This window comes from Aulonocara stuartgranti (genome assembly GCF_965226115.1).
Source record: "Aulonocara stuartgranti genome assembly, chromosome: 1".
Classification (NCBI taxonomy): Eukaryota; Metazoa; Chordata; class Actinopteri; order Cichliformes; family Cichlidae; genus Aulonocara; species Aulonocara stuartgranti.
The window spans coordinates 6,108,413-6,131,538 of NC_138939.1; the positions used below are offsets into that span (position 1 = coordinate 6,108,413).

The following is a 23,126-nucleotide window of genomic DNA, read 5'->3' on the forward strand; positions in this document are numbered from 1 at the left end:
AAGAGTGATGCACACTGTCTTTAGGTCTGTTGCTTCACACATGCAACCATGCTTCCATTTCATTCATCATCTGGATGCAGATGTCAACATGTTTTATTGCTGTATCATTTGAGAGAGAGCGCAAATCTAGATGGTGATAAAGACAGAACAACTATAGAGCCCATTGCCACACGTGTGGTAAAACACAAATCAATGTTCAGATCTTGACACCATTGTAGGGCTCTGAAGGGGGCTCTTCAGGCCAGGTGTAGTGTGTGTGTGTGTGTGTGTGTGTGTGTGTGTGTGTGTGTGTGTGTGTGTGTGTGTGTGTGTGTGCGCGCGCGCGCATATGCGCTTCTGTCCCTTATGGCTCCACCCTACATCTCGGCAATTTGCTCCTTTTATCGCCATCAGGGGACCAAATGGTTTCTATAGCGACGGGCACCAGGAAGTTCTCAAAAAAAAATGTTTCGTTTTTGAAACCCCAAGCAGTGAGAGAGAGAGTGTGTGTGTAAGTGTGTCGGCACTGCAAGCCAATTATGTTTATGACCGTATTTCTTTCCTGTATGAATTTACTGGGATCATGATATTGGTGCATTTTTCATTTTCCCGTGGAAGGATTTGCAGATGGTGTGCTGTTGCTTTTAACAGTTGTGTTTTACACGTCTGATGTTCAGATTCCTTATTTATTCTTGATTTTTTTTTACATCACTTATTGCCATCTTGTGCCCGTACACAAATTTGACTCTGTTTCAGACTGATAGACATGACATTGTTATTCTGCATGTGCCTGGCCAGAGGTGGTAGAGCCCAGAGACAGGATGTGTCATAAGATCTCGGCAGATGGACACACACAAACGTGTTGAAGCTCCCTCAGAGGCATACATGTCCTCTCTCTGTCCGACTTTCTCTCTCATCTTTGTCTCACTCTTCTTTTCTTTTTTTTTGCTTTTTTTTTTTTTTGCTTTCTCATGCCCACAAGGAGTTAAAATGTGTCAGCTTAAATATCATGGGGGCGGGCTTGTATCCCAAAAGCCTTATCAAGGTCCTAGCTTGCATTCTGTTGTGAGGAAAACAAGGTATGATGGTGTGAGAGGAAGTGAAATACATTTTATAAACTAAGAAAAGCACTTGCTCTTCAACCCACAGTAGAGTAAAATGCAATTAACATAAAGTAAAATGAGATTCCACTCAGGTACATCGAAGTCATTTAATTTTCAGTGTTCCGAATTAGTTTCAGCCTAGAGTGTTATCTCAGGTACTGTGACTAGCATACAGGTGTCAAAGAATACACCCAGTTGTGTATCATATGCCAAAACTGTCAGTGAGTCAAAACAGAATGAAAGACTGTCAGAGTTACCACAGCTAGACTTTGCACAGGAGGGTGCTCATTCAAGAATGAAAACATAAAACATAAAATAACACAAAAGTGCTGTACTAATAATGATGATTTAGAAGAGTAAAAAATAATAATTTCCATAATTTGTTAGACAAAGACGCAATTTTTATACACCGCTACAGTTGATTTTAAATCTTTCAGCTTTAATTCAACTGGTTTTACAAAACTTGTGCATTTTCAGAGGTTTAAAATGAATCGACAAGCGGTTTTATAGCCAGGTGAGGCCTGTCAAGTTCTATAATCAGGAGAGGTCTTTATGAAAGAAAGTACAGAAGATTTAGGTGCAAACCACTGGTTATACTCAAGAACAGGAAGTCAGGATTTGACTTGCAGAAAATATTTTTTAAAGCGTGCATAGTTTAGAAAGAAGAAACCAAGATTAGAGAGATAAAAGTAGGTAGAAGGAAAGGAACGGCTCATGATCCAAAACATGCCATATCACTGCCAGTGGTACATGGGCCAGTAGTGTTTACTGATGATGAGACTGTTGGTAGAAGTAGCAGGATGAGTTTTGAAGTGTTTAGCACTATACTCTCTGCTCAGATTCAGCAGAATCCTGCATAACTGATCAAACAGCACTTCAGTGACCATGTCAGTCACCTGATTTGAATCTGATATAGCATGTTCTTTAGTTATTAAATACAATACTGAATGTAGAAACAAGCTAAACGTGATGATGGCTGTAGTAAAGCCCTGGATGGGCATCTCAAGGGAGGAAACAAAGAATTTGGTGATGTCCATGGGCTCAGGTTCAGTTCAGCTTTACTTGTATGGCATCAAATCACAGCAGCAACCACCTCATCTCAGTTTACTTTAGTAGGTGTACAGTCGGTGGCATTTCCAAATCTTTTATTTTACTTTCCTTTGTCTCAAAATAATATAAACACAAAATAATAAAATAGACATTAACGTGTTTTGTATTCTACCAATCCATGTTTGGAGTAACAAGGTGGATGATCAAGTTCAGTTCTAAGGACTTAAGCAAGATTTCTAAGACTTTTTTATACTATACTTTGTTTTATATAATCAGTAAAATGAAATGTAATTCTTCAATGAAGAGCAACTTTTTCTTTTCATTCTATTATATTTTTCTTTTCTCTTTCTTTTGGCACAAATTGGGTTGGACCCTGTGGATATCTGTGTACTTTCTTTCGTGGGCGTGTGGTCTTGAGCGTTTGCTTGTCGATGTGTTTGGCTTTGGAGCAATAACTTGTTGAATCGAAGCACATCATGCTGCCCACAAGTGTGTCTGTGTTTAAAACTTGAGAAAATGAGAAGTCCGCACAGATGTACACACACCAAGGGTGACTGCTTGTGCTACTTTGAATCCCCTTTGTCTTCTAAGAGATGGATTGTAGGCTGTCAGTCATGTGTGCAGGGTGGAATCCCCTGCCAAGACCTCCGCTGGCTCTGCTATTGGAAGATAGGACAGAAATGCGCTTGCTCGCATATGCACAAGCGCACACAAAATGCAGACACTCCGATACACTGCTCTGCATAATACCCTTTGCCAGCCTCCCCGTGTTGTGAAATGGCTTTGCTCCAGCCGTGGCAGTGTTTGTTAGCCGGTCTACTCAGACACGCACTCGCACAGTACTCAGCAGACGTTAAGCCAGGCTCCCTGCCTGCAATATAACCCTGCTTGATCCTCCATCACACACACACACACACACACACACACACACACACACACACACACACACTCTCACTCTCTCTCTCTCTCTCTCTCTCTCTCTCTCTCTCTCTCTCTCTCTCTCACCCACTCTACCCTGCTGAGTGGCGGGCTGCAAGCTATCCACCTCTTGCCCACAAACGAGGAGAAGCCTTCTGTCAAAACCATCAAACCAAACCTGGCCTAAAGGTTCAATCCCCTCAAAAATCCCCTTTTGTTCAGCACCATGGCTCTGAGGTTCTGTGTGAAGCAATGAAGTGGGGGTTTTTTCACAACTGCAGGATAGAGAACAGAGAAGAATTAGTCTGCCAATAAATTATTGGTTGTCAACTATTAAAAAAAAATAACCCTAAAGGCTATTTAATTGTTTAGATTAAAGACAGAAGTGGTTAACAAGAGTTCCGACCTGTCAAGTTAAGCAGCAAAAACTCTAAGTTTACTTGGTTAATCCCCCCACTGTGTTATCCTCACACCCTTGTCCCACATTCACCAGTTTTGTTCCCACACATTTATGTGTGGGTACAAAAGTAGCAATTGACAAGAATTTTTATTTATTTTTTTTAATTCAAATCATTCAGATTCTTACTCAGAGATGCCATTTCTGTTGTTGTTGAGGTTTTTGTTGCCCCAGTTTCTGTAGATATCAACAAAGGTACTCTATCTTGAAACACCATCATTCTGATTTTGATCAATCAGGACTTGGGGTCGCTATAAGCGTCGTTGCTATTTATTTCTCCTTTTACATCCTCAACTTTTCTTTGTAGTTGCCAGAAAAACTACTTTTGGTAAACTTGGATTTTGTGTTTGTCCACATGTTTTAAATGTAATGCACATGTAAATTTAACCAGCTGGGGTAGGATGAAAAGTCTCAGAATCGCCAACATAGTCATGATCCATTGTCTTACAGTCTGTAGTATATTATAGTCAATTTTTGCCAGTCTGTTTGATGGTTTTTGAGCTATTTCAGGCTGGATCAAGTGGTCAACTGAATGACCCATTGAAAAACATTTTTATCCCTGGTATGATGATGTTGCTATGTGTAAAAAGCATTTATAAATCAAATTTTATTGCAGAAGTACACAGCTTTCCACTCTACTGATCTGGTGAATTCCCCTAACACACACACAAATGCACGCACATGCGCGCACACCTCAGTAAATGTCAGACACCCCAGGATTCAGCTTCAATGTCTCATAAAAGCTCTGTCTTTGTACTTCAGGTAAGTGTCCAGCTCCTCCTGGAAACAGCCAATATTTTTGACCATCCATCGTCTGTCTCTCTCCATGTGCAGTGTGTGATTAAGGCAATTACACTGCCTCTTCAGAAAACCGCATCCCTGTGCTAAAAAGCTGTGAAAATAAAATGCATAGACCAATAACAAGCGAGAGAAATTTAGGCATAAATAGACACGGCTGAAAAGCTTTCTTTGATTGAAGATGGCAAAAGTCAATGGTGTTCATTGAGCTTCCATGCTAACTGGAGCCACAGAGTGGACATTAGAGCATCAAGGACAGGCTTTCATTGCACTAAAACCATATAGTAGCTACTAGATACTTTCACCCGCTGGCTGGTCAATTTGTACCCCTGCAGTGTTCCTGAGGTAAAAAGCCAGCTTTATTTGTGCAGCAAGGAACAGCTTTTAAGAAGAGAAATATTTAGCTGCAGTCAGGTGGACTGACAGGACCTTACTGCAGGTGGCCAAAATGAACCGGACAAACTGAGGTTGGGCATAGATTAAAGAAAATAAAGAGAGAAGCATAGCTGTTGTGCTTCTCTTGGCCTGCAATACGCAGTCCATCCACATTAGTTCTGATCACTGGCTGCCTCAAGGCTTTCTCTTTCTCTTCTTCCATCTTTCTCTCTCTCCCCTTCCCTCTCTTTGTTTACCACATAGAGGTTGATTTATGTCGGCTGCACTTGGCAGAGTTGGGTGGCGTGGGCGAGATACAGCAGCTGAAGGGGAGAGAGAGAGAGAGAGAGAGAGAGAGAGAAAGGGGAAGCAAAAGGCCAAATCAGAGTGATGTATCAAGAGAGAGGAATGGAGAGATGAGCAGAAAGGAGGAAACACAATAGTGAGGATTGGATGAGAATATTAAGTGAGTGGGGAGAGATTACAGGAGGGAGGTTGGGTGAAGAGACAGAGAGAGGTGTTGCACTGGCCTCAGGTGTCTCTCTGATTTGTATCTTTTATGACGCTGCTTCATGTCAGAACACAAGGTCTCATGCTGCAGTCCCTCTGGCTCAGTCGCTCTGGTTGTGTATTTCCTTCTCATTCCTCTTATTATGGTTACTCGTACGTATTCATGTTGTCATCAACAGTCGTGCTCAGGATAGGTTTGGTTGGAGCACATGGTTTTACATTATATGAGCCCAGTGATGAAGTCTAAGTTGTTGATTTAATGTTCTTTATATCGTTCCTGGAATCTACAGCACTTTGTTGTTTCTAAATATACGAAAAACAAATTTGACTTGACTTCAGATGTTACACTGTGTCTCATTCCCACCCATCCCAGACCAACACCTTGTAATGATCTTGGATACAGAATCGTTTTGAGGTTTCCTACTTTGTCAGACACCAAGATGTTGGCGGAAATGGAACCTTTTGGTGTCGCGAGTCGATCGGGCTTGTTCTGGTACTTGTACGCTTAAATTTGGGGAGTTTGGAGGCCGAATCAACTCCTTTGTCTTGCCTCTTGTCATTCCTGCACAGTTTTTGTGGTGTTTTAAGGTGCAGTGTCCTTCTTAGGGATGCTGCTAACATTTGGGCAGTGTCACTGGAAGGGAGGGGCTTGTGGTCTGGCAGTATTAAGATGGATGGCGTGTTTGAAAGTAACTTCTAAAGTACATGAATTCCAAAGCCTAAGACTTAAAAAGCCCAACAGAAGATTCCTTTGTATCAAGAATGTTCACTAATTTCTGTTTATATTTTCTGCACTGCTTATAGTTGCTTATAATAATGCTCTTTAAAGACTTTTTGCTGCACTCTTTTTGCACATTGTTGAATCTCATAGATTACTGAATTATGATATAGCTTTTTTCCCCCAAGTATTTTCATGATAAATTTCAGACTTGACCAGCCAGAAGTACAAAGTTGTACTGGCAAGTGTACCAAATTTCATTCTCTCGAGTGCTTTCCAAAGAATTAATTAATGCAAAAATGTTAACTGTGGTGGCAGTAGAGTCATAATGATTCAGCATCTGGAGACCGCACATGCTTGCTTGTACATTCAAGGGCAATACATTCATATTTTAATGTATATTCTGACTTGGTTTTAGTGTTTGCTGAAAAGAATACCTCATTGATGGCAAACTTGTCTTTTCTTTGTCTTCCCTCCTGTAGCTGGTCAGCTAAGCCAGTCAGCTTATTTCTCCCTCCAGCTGCCCTACACTGTACTGGGGCTCGGACGCAGCGCCAACTTCCTGGATCACCTTTTCGTCGGCATCCCCCGGCAGCCTGGAGAGACGGTGAGGAAATTTTACCGAGATAACTGCCAGTACTTCTGCTGCAGGGTTCATGGTCTCACAGAATGTCTGAGGAAGATTCCTTTACAGAGCTTATGTCACAGCAAATAGCAAAAGGAAGGAAAGTTGTGCAAAAAAATGAGCCTTTTACAACCCCAGGTGCAAAGTGATTTAAAATACAACACTTGTAGTCAAATGCCAGATTAAGTCATTTCTGAGCAGCTTAACGTGTCCTGAATTTAACAGTGTACGGCATGCCTGACTAAGACATTGAATGTCTCTGTAATGAGCCTCGGAATCGTGGTTTTAAAAACAAGAAAATCTTCCAAGAAAATATCAAATGATGGATGAATTAATGGAGGGAGCAATTGAAGCACTTTTTGTAAGTCATAAGCGGAGAGCAAAAAAGTTGTTTTTCTCCAACTGCTCCAGCATTTTTCATGATGATGCTTGATGTAGCACATTTCTTCCAGGGATTGTGAGATTAGTTTGAAAGGTGTTTCGTGAAGGTTCAGTAGAGGGATTTCCCTCCACATACTTTCTTATCAAATTAGAAAGTGAGGTAAACAGAGACTACAGTATCTCCCTAATCTTGCAAAGGCATTTAATGCTTGGTTGAGATTTTTCTTTAATTAAAGCAGTAGTTTATGCAAGGAACTATTTTATACCTTGTTTGCCAAATGACATAAACACAACTGTTTGCTTGCTGTTGACGTTAGTTCATAAATATAGAAAGAGAGACGTTAGTCTGTACATTTTATAGCTTTTATGCTTGAAATATAAAAATAAAATATAAAAATGAATTATCATGCATCTTAGCTTTAAAAAAAAAAACTATGACATCTTCACAATCTCACAGTTACTACTTTTTTTCTCTCCAAGTTTTACTGGAAGTCTTTGGTTTGATTTATGTATAATTCACCTAAACACAGGCCAGCAGTTTTATTTTTGTAGGGATTTTCACATTTTATTTACCTCTGCTTCTCCTGCTTAATGAGGACAATATTTTCTCCGGTGTCATAAACAATGATTTGACTTGAAAAAGCATATTTTGCCACCCACATCTCACTAGAGGCGTGATTGCGCAGTAGAATCTAGGTGAAAGAAAATCAGATTTCCCTGCCCATTTAATGACTAAAAAGTAAATAAAGGTTGAGAGAATTATGTGACACAGATTGATGCTTTACGGAAGCTAGATTACACAGCTCCTTTTTAATGTATGGGATGATTGATGACATCAACAGAGGAATTAATAAAGGTGTAGCGAGCTTCCCACTGAAATAGAAATGCTAATGGCTTCCTTTTTTACTACTTCTACACATCTTTGCTGAGCAACCAGCTAAATGACTGTTTATGAATGACTCTGAATCAACCACATATGTGATTCCTGTCATACGGCAACAGATCAGTATAGTAATAATAAAAAATTGGTTTTATTTTATGGTTTTTATCTATTCGTTGTCTATATTTCTACTCTTCACTACCTCTAATCTCATCTCTCTTCAGTTCAGCTCTCTCCGCCTTCGTCTCCGTCTCTCTTTTTCTCTCTGTAACGTAGCACTGTCACTCTGAATATTAGGCACGACAGGGCCCCTTTTCCCTCCTGTGTGGTACCAAGGTTTTCGTTGAACAGCTGATTAGAATTGCAGATGGCTCAGTCCGCTAGTCAGACAGCATAGGGCACCGGGAACACTCATCACAAACAAACTGCGTTATTGTCCTCTTTCCACACCCTCCTTTTTCCCATGCAAAGGAATGCAATCCTTTTTCCCTCATTTTTCCTCCTCTCTTGTCCCTTTTACAGTGTGAATTAATTAATGCCTAAAGATGTGCGCTATTATGCAGAGTAGTTTTTTCTTTGGTGTCCAGAGGGACTGGGGAGTGGAGTACCTCCATTGAATCTACCTGTAATGAGAAAAGAGGCGAAGGTTTAGAAATCTGATCGTTACGCCACCCTGCGCAGTCGGCTTATTTAGCTCTTTCTGTTTGCCAGCTCTCTTGATCTGCTTGTCTCTCATTTTTGTTTTGTTTCAATCTTTATTTCTGTCCTGTTTTCTTCCTGTCTCCCCTGCTGTGCCCTTTACACTTTCTCCAGCACAAAGAGAGTTTCTGCCCGCTGGTTCGCAGAAGGCGATGTTTTGTAGAATCTTAGTGGATATCTTCTTCCCTCTGTCCAATCAGTCCTCTCATTTATTCACCCCTCCTCATCTTTCTCTGTGAGTCTCAGTCCTCCTGTTCACTTATCTTCCACCCAGGGGATTCCCTTTGCTGTTCAAAGTGGTTTACTTCACTAATCAGTCCCCTACTTGTCACTCTCACTCTCTCTCTCTGTCTTCCTCATCCTCTAACTCTGTATCTGTCTCTCTCACTCTCCATAGTGTGCCAGTTTTCCTGGCTTTGAACCAGAGTATCTCTCGTTCTCTCTGAAGACTTAGGAACACTTTTCTCTTCCAAACAGCCAGATCGGATCTGCTCCCAGGCAGCGGTAGTGGAGGCTGACTCGTCTCCAGCTCTGCTCCCCCGCCAGTTGCCGCACCAACGGCAGTGCTTTCCAAGAGCTAAGCGACAATGGCTGGCGGCTAGAATGTGCTTGTTATGTAAAAAGCAATGCCGTTGCTGTACGCTTATTCAAAATAGCAAGATGTAGTTCCTTCCAATTGATGAAGAAAGGAGTCACAATTAAAGAGCAGTGGCACTTACAGATTCTGCCAAACGTAGAACTGGAATTCTTTCCTCTGAACTGCGAGTATAGTTACAGCCTTTAAATCATTAATATATTGCCCCCTTCTCCTATTTATACCACTGCGCTCTTAACCCATTATGAGCCAGAGAACAACCCCAGTTGCCTGAGCAGGCTCTTAAAGCAGAATAATATGGATAAGAACGCTAGCAGACACAGACGACTACACTGGGCTTTTCCAGAAACCTAAGCCCTGTTTTATAAAGATGCTAAATACGGCCTGTGTCAGTCTCATGTCAGATGTCACCACTAGTTGCTGAGCCCTAAGGCAGCAAACAACTAAAAATGAAACTGAAACTTATGCAGAGTCAAGCTGCTGTCAAACAGTTCTCCAAGCAAATGTTTGTAAACTCTGCAGTTATGTTAAGTCTGTCTTAACCGTCTCAGAACTTTAGATATTCCCCAATATAAAAGATTTCTTTTTTTTCCTCTTGCAAAGTAGCCTCATTTATTCACTTTGCAAGGCATAATTAACTCGTGTGGTAAACGGGTTGCCCCTTCTCGTGCCAAAGTATTCATGTGCAAGACACTGAACTTGTTCTGGCAAGGACACAGTGGAAAGTGGTTTGCAGAAAGTTAAAAGGCACTCTGTAATTGCAGATCTTTTAGAGAAGCGATTTCCTCGTTCAAATCCAAGTCATAGCCTGATGTTTCTAGGCTAAAACCAGGCTTCCTTTCTCCTACTCTTTGAGCTAACAAGGTAAAAATGATTGCAGTATTTAGTAATTAGGGATGTTTGTGGCGTGATGAGGTTTTGCCACCTTTTTAGTATACAATCAAATATACAATATGGTTTCTTGCTGTAAAAGCAAAATCATTTTTTCTTTGTAAATTTGTTGGGTTTTTTTCTTGTACATATGTCTCATTACCGTTGTCTTAATTAAAAAAAGAAATCTAATCTGCTTTCATGCATAACTATGAGGTTCAATATATTCATCATACTGTTTTAACTTTTGCTTATTTTCATGATACCTGCATGTAACGGCCCTGCTTAACCTTTCAGGCTTTCATTTTTGCATTTAAATTTTGAATCAGGCAATGTGGCTAAATGCTTTAAAATCATAGTAAAGTGTAAGTTATCTGCTCCAGTCTACAAATGTAGGCAGAAAAAAGGCTTAAAAAAAAAAAAAGAATTGGACAGTATGTCCCATTTGTCCTCATTATCGCCACTGTGGTGTCCTTTTGTAAGACCTGTACCCCTACCTGTACAGGGAAGCTGTTCAGTGACCAGCAGGTCAGATTGTGGTTGCACTGAGCAGCTTCTACACAAGAAAAGTACTTTAGTATATTCAGAGTGTTCCTGCAAACAAGAGCTTTTGACACTAAAACATCTCAAACTAAAATAAGCTTTAAGATGAGCCTGAGGGATCTGTCTGTCAAACACTGTCTTTCCCTCGCCTACACAGAAATGAGTCGAGATCTAATCAGGAAATATAAAGCAAAACTCTTATTTGGGTAAACTAGGAATGTATCATAATTTAAAAGCAGTATCCCTGCCACTGTGGACACTCAGTGTTAATATAATCACTGTTGATATAATACCAAACAAAGAAACCAGTAAACATGAGCATTCAAGTTGTAAATGAAACACAGGAGACAAGACATCATTAACATAAAATACTTTTGTTTTTCCAGAATTTGCTAAATTGAAGTGGTAATATTCAAAAACACTACTTATCTTACTTAATAGTAATTCTGAATCTCTAACTTGTAAATTTTCAAGCTGCAGTCTTCAAATGTGATGTAGTGAGTCATTACTGGACTGGAGATTTTTGTCAAAATAATTGACTTCAGTTAGAATTTTGTATGTACTTTTAATGTGTGTTCTAACTTTCAACTCCCATAAATTCAGTCTTCAAAGCAGACCTTTCTGCTGCTGCGATGTGATGCGTTACATGATGAAAAGACCATGTGAATTTCATCAAGACGGAGACTGACTTCTCCAGAAGGCTGCGCTCGCACACAAACTGCCACAGAAATCCTTTATCATACATGCAAATACACCCGGCCATATGTACCACACTCACAATAAAGAAAAAAAAGGGTTTTATTCACCATAGCCTGGGTAATTTATTTCAAGTAGTAGGTTATCTATGTCTGAAACACACGGCTTAAAATAGCAAGTCCACAGTAGCTAAGAATGAGACCCATTACTCTGCCTCGAAGGGCTTAACATACATATTGTGTCGGTGTGTGCATATCTTAAAGCAGTCTGCTTGTATTGCACATATGGTTGCTATAATGTATTACTGTGAATAAAGATAATCAGTTAATGTGTTTTTCTTCTCTTTTCAGGAGATAAGGAACAAGGAGTGGACGGCCATCATTCCCAACTCTCAACTTATTGTCATGCCTTTCCCACATGATACACCCCGCAGGTACATAAACGCTTACACCTCTAGATATAATACAATATAGACGGGTCACAAATGGCTGCTTTCCTTGTTCACAGTCATATAATTTGCTCAGAGAACCTGTTAACATTTGTTACTATGGACACTATTCAACACTTTTAACCGCCTCGCCTGATGTCATTTGCTGGCATATTCGAGTTAATGTTACCCTCAGATCGCTCCAGACAGCGTCTCTGTGGTATATCTTCACAAAACAATACCCAGAAGTGAGAAAACATGCTCACGCACACACGCTATTACCTCGCAGCATGTGTCCTCATGTTATCATGACGCTATTCACATGTAGCTGAAAACCCAGGAGGAGCTCCAGATGGCTAGTCATCGCAGACAAACAATGACACACATGCACTTTCCTCGATAGGCTCATAATACTTGCATGTTTGCCAACGCACACATACCTACATATACACCACAAGTGAAATCAGACTAACTGACTGTTTATATGAAAACAGGCGCCTTGGTAGTCTTTTCACACAAAGTACAAGCTAACAGATTGCAAGATGTATCATGATGAAGATAAAGTTAATACATCAAAGTGGCTGGATTTCTGGAAATACATAAAAGTTCTTAGAAACTAGAGAGAGCGCAGTCTTTCATTCTGTTCAGCTGTATGACCAGAAAGTGAAAGAGTTGTTCGTTTATTTATTTTAACATAACACAGTCTCTGCTAATGTCCAGCATTTTGGTAATTGCATTGTTTTTCTGTCAGATAAAACTATGGCAAAACATAAAACAGCATATGGCAATCTTTCTTTGTCTCTCTTCCTCCCTCTCTCTCCCTCTTCTTAGTTGGAGCGCTAAATTGTACCTTACTCCCAGCAACAGCGTGTTGCTGACGGCCATCGCACTGATCGGCGTGTGTGTCTTCATCCTTGTTATTATTGGGATCCTTCATTGGCAAGAGAAGGTCAGAACACACACACACACACACAGACACAGAGTAGCGTGTTGTAGTTAATGTTGGCCTCTTCCTGGTGATTTACTGCTTCAGAGTGTGAGTGTGTGTATGTGTGTGTGAGACAGAGAGAGAGAGAGAGCAGATTGGTCACAACCAGCAGCAGATGGGTCTCACTGTCCCTGTCCTGTAGTCCTCTCGCCTCCCACCAAGACACACATACACACTCTTTCTCTCGCTCTACCTCTCTCTCTCTCGTTCTCGGGGTCACAACCTGGAAGGACGTTCAGCTGTAATTGCCTTCTTCTGTCCTTTCAGCACGGCAGATCTGCTGTTCATTACCGCCATAAATGTGCTCTCCAGGGAGTCGATGCATGTTTTCATGTTTTTGGTTTTGTTTTTTTTCTTCACCACCTCCGGTGAAGAAAAAAAACTGTTTTCTTTTTCTTTTTTTTTTAATGGAGGCACACACACACACACATCACAGTCTCAGAAAAATGTATCCCATCATAGCAGGGTTGATGACACTCAGACACAAACACAAATTATCGCAAATGTTCTCTTTTTTTCTGGATTGTTTCCTTTTTCATCCACACACACACACACACACACACACACACACAGTCTGCTGGGCTGAGCAGTGCAGTAAGTTGTTGGCATCTTCTCCAAACCATCTGCCGTGAGACCATGTGCACTTAATGTGTTCCTGTGTGTGTGTTTGTGTGTGTGTGCGCGTCTTCACTCAGGTTGACATGCAGCATGGTTACACACACAGAAGGGCTCTAATTGCCCTCTTTTTTAGAAACGTGGGTGTGTGTGCATCAGCTTCATCTGAGCTGATGCGAAATTCAAAAAGATAAAAATAAATAAATAAGCATGGCTGGTGCCCAAACTACGTACACAAGATACATCTAGCAGGCTCAGGTGGATGGGAGGAGTGATGAGTGTGTGGATGAAAGCTATGTTGCAAGAGCAGGAAATGGGGAATGCAATTAAGAAAACGGTTATTTCACTCTTAAAGGTTATTTACGATTCTGTTTATACACAAGCTACTTAAACGTGCTTGGGTGCAGCCCTTCAAAAAAAAAAGCAGAAATGCTTAGCTCAACATGAATCGTACTGTACATACGTCAAATGCTGATTGGTTGAAAGTTGGACAGTATAGTATTGACATTAGTTTTTGGAACAACAGGTTGGAGTTTGAATCCCAGTTAGCACATACACCCAGTAAAGCTAGATGTTAACCATGTCTACATCTGGTACCAATCGAACTCCTTCAGTTCACATGCTGACGTATCCTTGGACACGGTACTGAACTCCAAGTTGCCCCTGATGCATCCATCAGACTGTGTCAATGCCAGAAAGCACTTAGGCGTAGATAAAAGCATATGAATGTTTGTGTGGATGAGACTTGTAGTAAGAAACCGCTTTGAGTGCTCAACTGAGTAGAAAGGCTATATGAGTACCCGTCCATTTACCAAACATCAAAAGAACAGCATGAAAAGCTCAGACAGTGGCTACGTTGGACACTTTTACACACATTTCACTTCAGTTCTGTTATGTTCAGTCCCAGTGTGTACTGTTGTTGAGTAGCCCACAGATTCAACTCAGTTCTGTCTTGTTCTCACAGAAAGAAGGAAGGAAGCGGTTGTCAGTCATAAACCAACAATATATTTGGCTTTGAACACTGTGGTGTCCATAGGCTGACTAGTCACAGTAATCAAAAATGTCTCACTACCCCCCACTGTACCCCTAATAAGAGTAATAGTTACTAGTTCCAGAAAGGTTTTTGGCCTTTTTGACTACTCGTTTCAGAGTTCTCATTTCCGCAGCATGCAGTTCAGTAACATTTTCTTAATGGTTTAATAATATGGTGGTATATCATATAGTACTTGCAAACTCATGATAGGCTTTGATTAGATAGATTAGAAGCAGCACAGGAATATATTATTCAAATGCACCGAAATATGTAACATCGCACTCATCATCATTTCAATTCAGAACAAAACACTTCACCACATTGGTGAGGCATCCAACATTCACAATGCATATGAAAACTCATTTGATTCAGATTACTAAGTGCATTATCAGGTTTCCACTGTGCATAATCCTGAGCTTCCACTGTGCATGCAGCAGAACTTCAGGTTCAGTGATTGAAGTTCTTATTGAAATGCTCCTTGGAAGTCACAGTTGAATTAAGCCGTGTTTGCACTTGACTAGTACTACCTGGGGAACTCTGTGCAGTTGGAATATTTGCAGAGGTAGTCTGTGATGTTTATCCCATGCAAATCTGCCAAGGCTGCAATTTGAAAAGTAGAAATTCCAATTATCTACCATGTTACACCAAATACAAAAGTGCTGTGAAAAAATTATCCTTTGCAGTTGTTTGTTTTCTTTTTACTTTTCTGTTACCTCTGTACCGCCCAAGAATTATGAAGGTTGTGTTTAGAAACATTTTGGGTGCAAATTCAGGAGGCTAGAGTGTCTGTACAGCTTAGAGACAAATTCACAGAAAGGGCAACTTAAATCTATCTAAAGAGCAAAATCCCAAAGTATAATGAAATGGTTGACATGCAGGGCAGCATGCTTAAGGAACATTTCACCATCTTTCTTTAAAATGTAGCAGGCTATTAGTAGTAAGTTAACATTAGGTCTGTAGCAAGCAGCCAGATGCCTTCTAATCAATATTCGCCATTATATGAGAGTAATATCAGTGGATTCCAATAAAACTCAGATCTACCCAGTTCAAATGTGCCACTCTAAACACAGACATGAGTGGGTAATTTTTAACTTGCACAAAATTTTTAATATGACTTATCTTTGTTTAGCTACACTTTTACAGTTGTCATTTATACCATTGAAAACATGGATTTGTTTTTTTACTTCTAGAAAGAAAATAACACTTTTCACTTTGCAACATTTATTTTTACATACATCTGCACATAACAGTTTCCTGCCATAAATCAAACTGCAGCTGTCTCTAATTTAACTGGTGAACAGTGTTTTAAACCCACAGCGTTCTTCTGTCCCTAAAGCTAAACAGCATTGACTCTATCTGAGGACGATCTCCAGTGTCTTGTCGGTATATACCCTTCAGGTTGTTCAGGTTGACACAATTTAAAGATAAATTTGATTTGAATTGGACTATATGTCTGGCCTTGATAACTTGAAGACACACAGCTGAACTGACTGGCTAATGTGGTGTAACCTCCTTCACCACCCAGAGAATTAACACTGAAGGTAAATCACATATAAAAGCTGCTAACATTCTTTCTTATATCTCATCTTCTCCCATCTCCTTTATGCGGGGCATCCGCTAAGGTCAAGGCGAGACGGCTGATTGACATTTGGCATTTCTGTGTGTTTGCACCGCCGCCTCTGGTATTTGCTCTTCTAATAACAAAGTCAGGCAGAGGGCAGAAGCATGAGGGCAAAGACACGTTGCCCAGCCTAACCAGCTAACAGGGCTTTTACACAAATTCTGTGAACTTCTGTTCAATGCAATATTAGCTAGGGATATGAAGAAGTCCATATGACTATATTCCAGAAAGTAGAAGAAACAAGTATTTAAAGGCACCTGTTAAACCATTTTGAACCCCATATTTTTATTCTTGGACTTTGTTAGAGTCGATCTGCATGATTCACAGCTCGTGTGGCTCAAATATGGGAGGTATGTCTTATCTTACATATATGGTATCTCACTATGGTTCAGCCTATTGGTTTGTCTGAAATAGCTGTCCTCTTCCTTTAAAGCCAATTTTATTGCAATTGGCTGCCCGTAGCAAGCAGAAGATTTTCTGACCAGATTGGTAAGTCTTTTGTGCACAAAGCCAGCGAGCTATGTGTTTGAGATTACCATATTAGTGATATCCTATCTCATGCACAGAGCTAAGAGTAGAGCAACTGCCTGAAACAGAGCTTTTTGAGTGTTCGTCTCCCAGGGATTAGGTTCACATACACTGACCTCATTATTTGAAACTTCGGCCATGTTTAATGCAAGAATCAACCTTTGCAACAGTATATAAATGACACAAGTTGAGGAAAGGTCCCCTTTAAACAAATTGTGGGAAAGAAAAAACCAATGAAGCAGAATTTAATCAATCTCATCATCATGCAGGCCAGACTTAATTAGCTGACATTAAAGCCCTGTGAGACTTCAGTATGCATCACTGTAGTTTTCCACCTGGTTTGGGACACAGACCAGCCCACTGTGTCAGAAAACCCTTTAGATGGACACAAATCAATGCTCTGCTGCTTAATGATGATTCAAGCCTCAGGATGACTATTGGTAGTATCCCCAGGACAGTCAATTAAACCAGGCCTGGACAGCAGCACAGCCCAGTGGATTGGTTATCCAAAGGAAAGAACATCAAATCAATCTGCTCCCTAAAAACATGTTGCTTTTTTTTTTTAAAAAAGAGTAAAAAAAAGAACACAGCATCAATCAATATGAGATGCTGCAGTCTTTGAAGATAGATGAAGGCTTTATTACAAACCAAAACTGACAGGATTAAAAAAAAAGATTGAATAAATGTGTTTCTGCTCGTCTTTTGGATGAAGCAAATTAGTCAACATCAGGGACGCACTGGCTTACCCACAAAAGAGGACATGCGTCTCAAAAAATCTTTCTAATGTAGTGACTGGGTTTAGTCGTTTTGTTATGCTAAAACATGAACGGCTCTGCCGTAACATTTAAGCAACGTTTAAATGTTTGGAAAGGGAAAAAAAGATCTGACAGTATTTTAACTTGTTGCCTGTTCACCCACAGAACAAAGTCATTGACTGACTACACAATCAGCAGTCCACATAACATAGAATTGTTGTTATTCATTTGTCTTCAACTGTGCCAAATCACAAACTTTAAAGATGTACATTTCACCCCTTTAAACCTGTGCCTCATCACGTCTTGATTATAAAAACAGACCAAAACCTTTACTCTTAGAGTGATAAATGAGATAATAATATGGACACTACCAGAGTAGCTTTGTATGATTCAAAATAATCCTTCTGTATTTTACAGTGGTGTTTCCCTCCTTCCTGGTTTCCTATTTTTTGCATGTTTGTTACACTTAAATGTTTCAGATCATCAAACAAATTCAAATATTAGATAAAGATGACACAAGTAATCAGTTTCTAAATTGAGCTGTTTAATATTAAGTGGAAAAAAATCCAAACCTATATGGTAATGTGTGAAAAAGTGATTTCCCCCCTAAACCTAATAACTGGTTGGGCCACCCTTAGCAGCAGCAACTGCAATCAAGCGTTTTCAATAACTGACAACGAGTCTTTACAGCACTGTGGAGGAGTTTTATCCCATTCATCTTTGCAAAATTGTTTTTCAACCATATTAAAAGGTTTTCAAGCATGAACTGCCTTTTTAAAGTCATGCCACAGCATCTCAATCGGATTCAGGTCAGTTCTTTGACTAGGCCACTCCAAATCCTTCTTTTTTTCTTTTCTTTTTTTTTGTTAAACCATTCAGAGGTGGACTTGCTGGTGTCTTTTGGATCATTGTCCTGCTGCAGAACCCAAGTGCGCGTTAGCTTAAGCTCACATTGTCCTTCAGGATATTTTGGTAGACAGCAGAATTCAGGGTTCCATTTACCACAGCAAGTCTTTCTGATCCTGAGGCAGCACAACAGCCCCAGACAATCACACTACTACCACCATATTTTACAGATGGGATGATGTTCCCTTTCTAAAAATGCTGCGTTACTTTTACACCAGATGTAATGGGACAAACTTTGTCAGTCAGATTCTACTTAAGTGATTTCTTGATTGAGAACAGGTGTGGCGGTAATTAGACTTGGGTGTGGCTAGAGAAATTGAACTCTAGCCACATTGAGCTTTCCAAAGATGTGATAGCAAACAATCACTTTTTCACACAGGGCCATGTAGGTTTGGATTTTTTCCCCCTTGATAATAGATAATTTAGAAACTGCATTTTGTTTTTACTTGCGTTATCTTTGTCTAATATTTAATTTTTTGATGATCTGAAACATTCAGTGTGACAAAAGTACAAAAAATAGGAAATCAGGAGGGGGCAAACACTTTTTTACACCACTGTATATCTTGTTGGTTCTACCCATTAGTTTACCATCTCTGACACCAGCTGTTTTGGCTCCTCTTCCTTAAGGCCACCCTTCTTTTAATGCAATTTTCTTCAGTTTGAATGATGTCACTGACATCATACAGACAAAAATAGAAAAGAATTCCTGAAACTGGGTGATTAGATCAGTCTGTCACCTCAGCTGTTGACTCACAGGGTTTACTTGTTACAAGCACTGACCTCATTATTTAAAACTTTGACCTTGTCCCCTTCAGATTCAACTAAAAAGCATAGAGTAGGTATAATTAGGTCCACTTGGGCCAACACGACATTTAAAGAACTGGATCATGGATTTATGACACATTTACAAGTGTGGCTTAAAGCAGATAAGACATATGTAAGCTGTTTGTCGCAGCAGTTATTTCTCTTGGTAATCAACAGACCCCATACTGTTTCCAGAGATGTAAGGGAAATCCTCATTCTGTGCATAAATACATAGTTGAGCCAAAGCTTACACGAGGCTTCAGCAGTGTGAGGTTGTCCACATCGATGAGGATCTTCTGCATATTTTTAGCACAAAATTTCCTCCCTTTGTGCGACTGTCCCTTCACTGCAGCTCAGCTAGGAAATGCCCGCAGAAATGAAAATCTTGTACTTAAAAAATACCCACTTGATCAGGTTTTTTATTCCTGATTACTTACACTGGCTTTGTGTTGGGAGAAACATGGCCAGTAGGAATGGCAGGAATGATTACACCAACAATTACACCGATATAAAACATCTAAACAAAAGAATACTTTGATTCCAAATGGCTCCCAAAGTGACATAAATGGTTCATTTATAGATTTGACTGTTCTGTACAGAGACTAGTTTTACATAAGGAGGGTTGAGGACTGATGTTGGGAATTAGTCTGCAAATTTTAAACAAGGAGATTAGGGTTGTGTCCTGGGTATAGCTTTTTTTACTTCAATATTATTTTATTTGTAGGTTCTTGGTTTGATTATAGGGACCAAAAATGTATGTTTAGGTGATTGAACAAATCACTGATTTTGTTCAAATAAACCCCGGAATATCAGACACTTGTTACTGTTACGGCCTTGATCAATAGAATAATGGATTCTAACTCATCCGTGGCCATTTTCACATGTGAATAATCATTTTACAGTAGTTTCACACACATTTGCACTACTGGAAATACTCTGTGTGGTTTTAGTCACCGAAGCTGTCTGGGTAGAGCTTGCAGAAAACCACGCTGTCTGACATCATACAGACTTTTTAATGAGGGAGCTAAATGTTTTAAAGACCAGCTAATGTCCAATCTGACTTTGTCTCACATCTGCGTTCACACCTGCACTTCTTCCAGGTGATGTCTCAAAAATTTAAAAGCTGTTATCTATGTGTGAAAACGGCTTAAACGGCAGGGTCGACCCCAGATCCTTTCTGTTAAGCTCAGACATTTTGCATGTCATTTTTCACACGGCTGCAAGAGCTCACTCTGCATAATGGTTGTTTTAACCTGCAACGTCCACCTGGTGAGGAAAGCATCAACTTGGTGTATTCTGGAAGGTGCAGCTTATAAATAATTTAGTTAATACCCTCACAGTCCTTTTTAAGAAAGATAGAATTGCATGTATTACAAGTACGCAGGAACTACTTCTTCATTAAATTTAGCATTTAAGAAGAAATCGCGGTCTTTTCAGGTTGTTGGTAGTGAACAGTCATTAAGTTGGGACAAAGTGGTTCTGACACACTTACAAATTCAACAGTAAGGGTGGAAAAAGTGTCTTTAGTTTTATTTTGGCGAAAAACGTTTTACACTTTCCTTTGACACCTGAAAGAGAGATGTAGGGTGGAGTATCACTTCAGCTGTGACTTTTGATACCACAGTTGCAAATGTTCACACATCCCCATGGCCTCCTCCTTCTTGTCTTCAAAAAGAACTGTACATTATCCCTACTCCTGCACTGCGGGGATGAACACAGTCTGGACATGTTGAAATTACAAAATTGCTTTCATGGGCTCTCACATCATAACATGTTCTTGTTCTGTTTGAGACGATGTTAGGTGCCGGTTCAAAGAAGTAAACAGAAAACATGAGAAATTGCTGCTGTTGGCTGAAATTTTGTTGTTGTTTTTTTCATCAGCACACCAGGAGTATTAGAGTAGAAGCAGGTGACTTGAGCGGGGCCCTCAGGGAGGAGGTGTTGTTGGGAGAGGGTGGTGGACTTTGCTGCTGCACGTCTGTCAGCTTGTTCACAGCTTAGTTCGTACACCACTGCCTGCAGCCATCACACCTGCCTGTCTGTCCCACTGCCCAGATGATGATAATAGACTGTTGGCTATGAATGCACACATATTATCCTTAAAAGCCTTTTCACATTGACGGGAGGACAGAAACTCTGTGTGTTTGTGTGATGTTTGAATTTGATTAATCATTGGAGCAAACATTACATTTTTACCTGTTGTGATGTAATTGAATATTAACCTCCTAACAAAAAGTCTAATTTGTGCATCACTTATTAACAGATTTGAACATTAGACCACAAACCTCCAAAAGTTGATTCTGTTCATCTGGAGGTAACGTTTTCAGTGGGAAAACCACTGAAAACGTTACCTCCAGATGAACAGAATTTACTTTTGGAGATTTACTTACTGGGGTGATTGAGCATGCATCAAGACATTAGACCACAAAGTTAACCAGAATGTTTTAGTTTGATCATTTTCTCCTAACACATTTTTAACTAATCAACTGGTAAATGTAAATAAAGTACAAATTTTCCAGTTAAGCAATCTGTCCAAGAATAAATGGTAGTAGGTTCGTCCTATTCAGCACTGCTTTCAGATCTGAGTGCGTTCAGTTGGGCTTGGTTCAGGTTCTCTGACCGATGCACTGCAGATTGCAAATCAAGATTTTAGCTGTTTCTGGTTTAGAAGTAATACAGTGTCCTCACATTCAACAAGCACACAGATGCACAGAGCTTTTGGCTTTTAAGAAAATGTACTTCCGTTTTAGTCACACATTAGTCATCTCACTGCCATCAGTTTTAGTTTGGCTAACGAACAGCATGCTCAGGCTGCAGCTGTCAAGCTTTGATATGTACAGCTTCTGTGATTGCACATGTTGTTCGTGTTTATTGTGAGGTTAGGGGAACAGGCACTGTTTACCTGTTTGTAGTGGAGTATTCAGTGGTTCCCACATACTGTGCCCGTGTAACTTGGCTTTGCAGAAATAATAGCAGGTGATGTCTAAATTATTCTCCACGGCAAATCCAGTAGTTCTTCAGAAAACTCTGTGTTCCTGTTGTTCTGTTTTTCCTTGGTTATTAGAGATGTTATAAAGTACAATTTAAGGCAGGGGTCTTGTATTTATTTGGCTCATGGGCCACCCTCCATTAGCCAAATCAGTAAAAACATTGCATAGTAACCTGTACTTAAAAAAAGCCTCCAGAAATATCTGTTTCTCTGGAAAGGTTGAAGCACAGTACTATGCAAAAGTCTTGAGCTACCCTCCACTTTTATTCTTCGCAAGCTTTCTTGTAATTTCTTCAAATGTCAACTAAAGGTCCAATTCAGCTCTCGGGTGTCAGGTATTTCGTCAATTTCTTTCCCATTTCTTAAGGACATGACTTTCAGGTACTGTTCATTTTCTATAGATGGTTTTCTTAAGCCTGCCACTTCTGTCCTTCACTTGTCCAGTTTCCTCAGATGTTTCAAGGACCCCCTGCACATTCGGAGGTATACCGAGGTTTTCAATATTATCTCAGTGGGAAAAATCATGTGGTTGCAAAACTACTATTATATGTTTGTCAAACTGTTATTTTTGTCACTTCTAATAACATTTGCAACAAATTGTGTGACTGCTGGTAGCAAAATACCTAAAAACACAATCTTAACTGAGTTGTCTTTTGTGTGTGGACACAACACAGGTTTGTAAGTTGGTGCCAAAATGATTTGTAGATCAGTGTTAAAGTGTCTTAACAAAAAAAAAAAAGAAAATTCCTCTGAAAATGGTCAGGTACAGGACTCAAGATGATTGAAAAAGCAGCCAGTTGCCAGAAAAAAAACTCTAAGAAAGAAGTTGAGGAACATAGTGAGTAAAAATCGCCAAAGCTCTGCTAACAACAGTTCCAAACCTCCACTGGTATTAACATCAGCACAAAACCTGCAGTGATTTCCATGGCTGAGCAGCTCCTGTGTTATGTGTAGGTGGAAGCACTTACATAGTGTACAGTAGTATAAATCATACGACATTATGCGAACTCTGTTAGAGCATACAAATCCAAACATTTGATTCAAGAGCAAACAGGGGTTTAAAATAAAAGAGAGACGGAGTAATACAAAACAAAACCCTGAATACTGAAACCAGAAAGCTGTAAGTAACACAGTTATGAGGTTGTTAAACTACAACTCTCACTCATTTGCCTGCATGATATTAATAAACTCAATCCATCCTTTACAGCTTTCATCAGATCTGTCCCTCTGAAGTCTTAAATCAATAAAATCCTGCGTCACGTT

The 23,126-nt window shown here is 39.9% G+C and overlaps 1 protein-coding gene across 1 annotated transcript in view; it reads left to right on the top strand.

The window, feature by feature from the left end:
* itfg1 (integrin alpha FG-GAP repeat containing 1) overlaps window positions 1-23,126 on the top strand; it is a 155,388-nt gene that overhangs the window by 130,627 nt on the left and 1,635 nt on the right. Inside the window, exons 15-17 of the mRNA XM_082526686.1 lie at window positions 6,391-6,515; window positions 11,548-11,630; window positions 12,456-12,573. Coding sequence (XP_082382812.1) covers window positions 6,391-6,515; window positions 11,548-11,630; window positions 12,456-12,573 — 326 coding nt within the window. The remainder of the gene's footprint in view (window positions 1-6,390; window positions 6,516-11,547; window positions 11,631-12,455; window positions 12,574-23,126) is intronic.